The sequence below is a fragment of the Microtus ochrogaster genome, unplaced genomic scaffold, assembly GCF_000317375.1.
Source record: "Microtus ochrogaster isolate Prairie Vole_2 unplaced genomic scaffold, MicOch1.0 UNK121, whole genome shotgun sequence".
NCBI lineage: Eukaryota > Metazoa > Chordata > Mammalia > Rodentia > Cricetidae > Microtus > Microtus ochrogaster.
Genome location: NW_004949219.1, coordinates 142,497 through 147,343, shown reverse-complemented (window position 1 = coordinate 147,343; position 4,847 = coordinate 142,497). Strand labels below are relative to the sequence as shown.

General features: G+C 45.9%; 1 protein-coding gene across 2 annotated transcripts in view; it reads left to right on the top strand.

Annotated features, from left to right (window-relative positions):
* Amotl1 (angiomotin like 1) overlaps positions 1–4,847 on the top strand; it is a 95,374-nt gene that overhangs the window by 76,557 nt on the left and 13,970 nt on the right. For both annotated transcript variants that reach the window (XM_005371687.3, XM_013355379.2), the window contains one exon: positions 4,584–4,774. In XM_005371687.3, coding sequence (XP_005371744.1) covers positions 4,584–4,774 — 191 coding nt within the window. The remainder of the gene's footprint in view (positions 1–4,583; positions 4,775–4,847) is intronic.

Sequence of the window (4,847 nt, the reverse complement as noted above, 5' to 3'; positions counted from 1 at the left end):
GAGTTCAGTTGGGGAAGGCAGGGGTCATGCTGGTTACCGAGTTCAGTTGGGGAAGGTGTTTAGGGCTCCCTGTAGTAAGACTGGCCGTAAGCTACCGTACTATCCTGCTCTGCCAGAGACAGCTGGTCTGAAGCTCAGCTGTGAGGAAGCCCTGTGAGAGCACCAACTCAGGGTCCATACATGTCTCAGCAAAGAAAATTCCTGCGGGAAACGCCAAGTCAGGCAAGCCAGAGGCTCCAGCCTCAGATGTGCTGGGGCTTGTCCAGTATGCTGGTCATGTGTCAACTTCACCCAAACTGGAGTCACCAGACAGGAAGGACCCTCAGCTGAGGAGAGGTCTCCATGAGATCCAGCTGACCAGACAGGAAGGACCCTCAGCTGAGGAGAGGTCTCCATGAGATCCAGCTGACCAGACAGGAAGGACCCTCAGCTGAGGAGAGGTCTCCATGAGATCCAGCTGTCAGGCATTTTCTCAATTAGTGATCAGTGGGAGAGGGCCCAGCCATGGTGGGTGGTGCCATCCCCAGGCTGGTGGACCTGGGTTCTATAAGAAAGCAGACAGCAAGCCAGGGACAGCAAGCCAGTAAGCAGCTCCCCTCCATGGCCTCTGCATCCTGTCCTGACTTCCTTTGATAGTGAAGAGCAATGTGGAAGTGGAAGCCAAATAAACCCTTTGCTTCCCAACTTGCTTTTTTGGTCTAGTGTTTTGTTGTAACAGTAGAAGCCCTAGCTAAGACCCCTGGTTTTCTAGGGAGCTGGGAAGCCCTCTCTGAAGCTGCCTGGGGTATTTGCGAGGCAGGCTCTGTGGAATTGCCTACTGGATAGGGCCGAGTGGTTGAAAGCATGCCCTCCAGTCAGCTTAGCCCCAGTGCATGCCAGGTCCGTGCAGGTCCCTCTGGAAGTGTGCCCTTGGCTGAGGAGGGCAGTGCTGCTAGCATTTTCTAGAAAATGAATTCATCCCTGGCCTCCCGATTGTCTCCATGGCAGGTTCTGGTTTGTAAGGAAAGGCCTCTTTTCCTCTGGGCTCCTGGTCCTTAGACTGGGTGCTCACTGAAAATGAATTCATCCCTGGCCTCCCGATTGTCTCCATGACAGGTTCTGGTTTGTAAGGAAAGGCCTGGTCCTTAGACTGGGTGCTCACTGAAAATGAATTCATCCCTGGCCTCCCGATTGTCTCCATGACAGGTTCTGGTTTGTAAGGAAAGGCCTGGTCCTTAGACTGGGTGCTCACTGAAAATGAATTCATCCCTGGCCTCCCGATTGTCTCCATGACAGGTTCTGGTTTAAGGAAAGGCCTCTTTTCCTCTGGGCTCCTGGTCCTTAGACTGGGTGCTCACCATGCACAGGGCAGGGCCTCTTCTCCATCAGCCAGTCTCTGTTGCTCAGCTGCTGAGACTCCCATAGTCCCACTGAGCACAAAGCTGGTGTGCTCTCTAGCTAACAAAGTGAGCTCGACTACAGCCAGAAGTGTTCTTTCCAGTTACTGTGCTAGTATGCTGTCTACCCCTGGTAGATGGCTTATCTGTGGGTCTTTTACTTTGGGTGTTGTGAAACCGGACTCAACTGTAGATGAATTTGGCGGTGGGGGGGAGGGGTGCCTGCTCACAAAAACCAGCACAGAGACTTATTATTGTTATGAAAGCTTGGCCCATAGCTTAGGCTTATTTCTAGCTAGCTCTGGTAACTTAGCTCATTTCTATTAATTTACACGCTGCCGTGTGTCTCATGATTAGTTACTGCTCCTGCATGTCCTGCTTCCTTTGCATCTGCTGGTGACTCCTGGTGGCTCTGCCCTTCTTCCCAGCATCCTCTGCCTAACTATTGGCTATGTAGCTCTTTATTAAACCAATCACAGTGACGTATATTCACACAGTGTAAAGGAATGTTCCACAACTGTAAATAAAGAAGGAATGTGAGTCTAGACTCATACGGATATGCTGCGATCATATGTCTATACCCACACATTCCTCATACACACCCTATGCAACATGCTTGTTTCTGTACAGACTCACCCCCCATGTTTGCCAGCATACATAGTCACCTTCTATGTACACTCATCCCTACCCACGTATTGGTCACCCCAACACACGTGGTTACTCCCTGCACATGTTCACCTCTGCTCAATGCATCCCTGCATGTCACACATACTCATCCTCACACACACACCCATGCTTCCCCCCCACATGTTCATCCCCTGTGCAAGCACACTCCTATGCATACCCATTGCCATGCATTCTAACCCCCATGCCTCCCCAAGCATATGAACAGCACTCTTGGTATGCATAGGGCAGGGGCGGTGCTGTGAGAGCCCAGGTTCATCTAGAGAACAGCAGTGGCAGGATTGAAGATGGAAATCACAAAATAATCCCACACCAGTTTATAATTATGAATAATAAAAGGGTTATTTATTTAAGGGAAAAATTTACAGATCGCTGTCCTAGATAACAGTCCTCTGCATGAACAGGAACAGAGTCTAGCAGCCAGAAGCGGGAGCCAGAAGCAAGAGAACAGGTGCAAGCTTAACAACTGCTTTTAGAGTATCAGAGACCATGTCCAAGTGGGCTGGTATCTTAAAGGCTATTGGCTGAAGGAGTGGAATGTGCTTCCACAGCACCTCCCCCTTTTGTTTAAATAAGAGAGTTCCATACCCAATGCAAAACTATATACACTAGGAACAGATATTAAGTATAATTAGAATTACAAGCAGCATAAATAATATTAAGTAAAGAATGTATGCTAAATGTTTTAATAAACATTCTATCCTATGGAGTCTAAGTCTTGTATAGGAAATGGCTTGGCTAGATCATAAGAGTATAGTAACTACAACTATCTACTCTTTAACCCAATCAAAGGCTTGAGAAGGGAGATAATATTATTTGAGTAGGCAGGGAGCAATATATAATGGAGACAATTAGCTACCTGAGCAATCACCCAAAGTCTCATTTTGCAAGGTTGAAGCAACCAACTTTGGCTAAGGCCTAGCATAATTGACAGACCATTTTTAGAGACAGGAAATTTACTAGAACTGTCTTACCCTGCCTTGGCAAGATTTGACAGTCTTTTTCCTTGTGTGCTGCTTGTCCATTTCCGGATACCATGTACTTTGTCTGTGGTTGAGGTATGAGCAGTTCCTTGCCCAAAGGCCAATGGTGCCAAGAAGAAAACAAACTCTGAGTAGAGTGGTTTTGGTGCTCAACATTGTCTCAGGAGTAGGTTGATGCTGTCAGGAGCAATTATGTCTCATATCAACAGAACCCTAAGTTATTCAAATACCATGTTCTACAGAGCCTTGAAGTGGTTGAAGATTACCTATCTAGACAGAATACAATCTCTGTGTATCTAAAGAGCCTAATTGATCTGACTATATGTACAACAAACATGAACAACTATTGAGCTATAATATTTAATACCTGTATAACTTAAAAACTAAAACTTTATGTCAGAATATTAAATAATCTGTAAACAAATGTGCAACAAATGAGGACAATGACCTCAAAATGTAAACAATTTATAAGTATCTTGATCAGAAATAGGAGTAATATATAATGCAATATGAAAATGTATCCTAAAAGTTGTTTCAATATGCAAAATGTCCTAAACAGAGGTAGGAACATGCATATACATAATCTGACAGATAACTTAGCATAGATGTACAAATAATGTAAACAAAAATAACAAATATAATTTGAACTTATATCAATATACAAATACTATACCAATGTAAATTATCCATAAATAATAGCTCACAAGTATTCACTCTTTACCCACTATTATTATCCCCCCCCCCTTTGTTTTAACAAACATAGTTTTCATCCCAACCTTCTTTCTCTCTCTCTGAAGTTCTATTGCCCAAAAACAGATGACAGTGTCAGATTGAAGAGATGAAGAGGGAAAGATGGGTTAGGTAAACCTGAGTTAAAGAGGAAGTCTAAAGTGTGACTCTTCTCAGTCCCAGAGACATCCAGATAGCATCCACCTTATTTCCTCTTACTAAATCACCCACCTTCTCACATGTCAGCCTGTATCTCCCAGGTGACGGTCTGGTAGCTAGAAACTGCATGTTTGGGTATCTCATTCTACTTCCGTGCCTTTCTGCTTTTATCCTCTGATGTCCAAGGGGGCAGTCTGGAGCCACTCCTAGGAATTCTGGAGGAGTAGCCCTGAGGCCAGGACTGAATCCAGTTCTTGAATTTGTATATATTAACTACATGGTCTACATTGAGATATGGAGTCAGACCTGGATTTGAATCCCAGCTCTGCTCTGCATTAGCTAAAAACATCAAATCATGGACATGGTCTCTCAAGGACTTAGTCTCTGCATGTAAAACTGGAATAGTACGTGTTCTATAGAGCAGTGTGGGCATTAGATGAAATAAAGGGATATGGAGGTGGCATGGGAATTAGGACCCACTGAATTGAGGTGGTTCGTGTTGGAGAGAGAGAACATGGACCTGACTGATGTTGATGTGTAGACTCTGCAGGATTGAAGACCTGCGTGTCCCCCTTCAGGGAGTGGAAGGCCAGGTTGGTGTGATGTCTTGTGGCCCATTTGGAGCCTCATGATGGTGTTTTTACTTCTCCAGAAACATGGAAATGGCCAGCCAGCCAGTCTCCCAGAATATAATGCCCCTGCCCTCATGGAACTTGTACGGGAGAAGGAGGAGCGGATTCTAGCCCTGGAGGCCGATATGACCAAATGGGAGCAGAAATACCTGGAAGAAAGCACCATACGGCACTTTGCCATGAGTGCTGCTGCCGCTGCCACAGCTGAGAGGTGAGAGGTGGTCCCATGGTTCGGGACCGCAGATAGGTGGGACCGCAGACAGGTGGGACCGCAGACAGGTGGG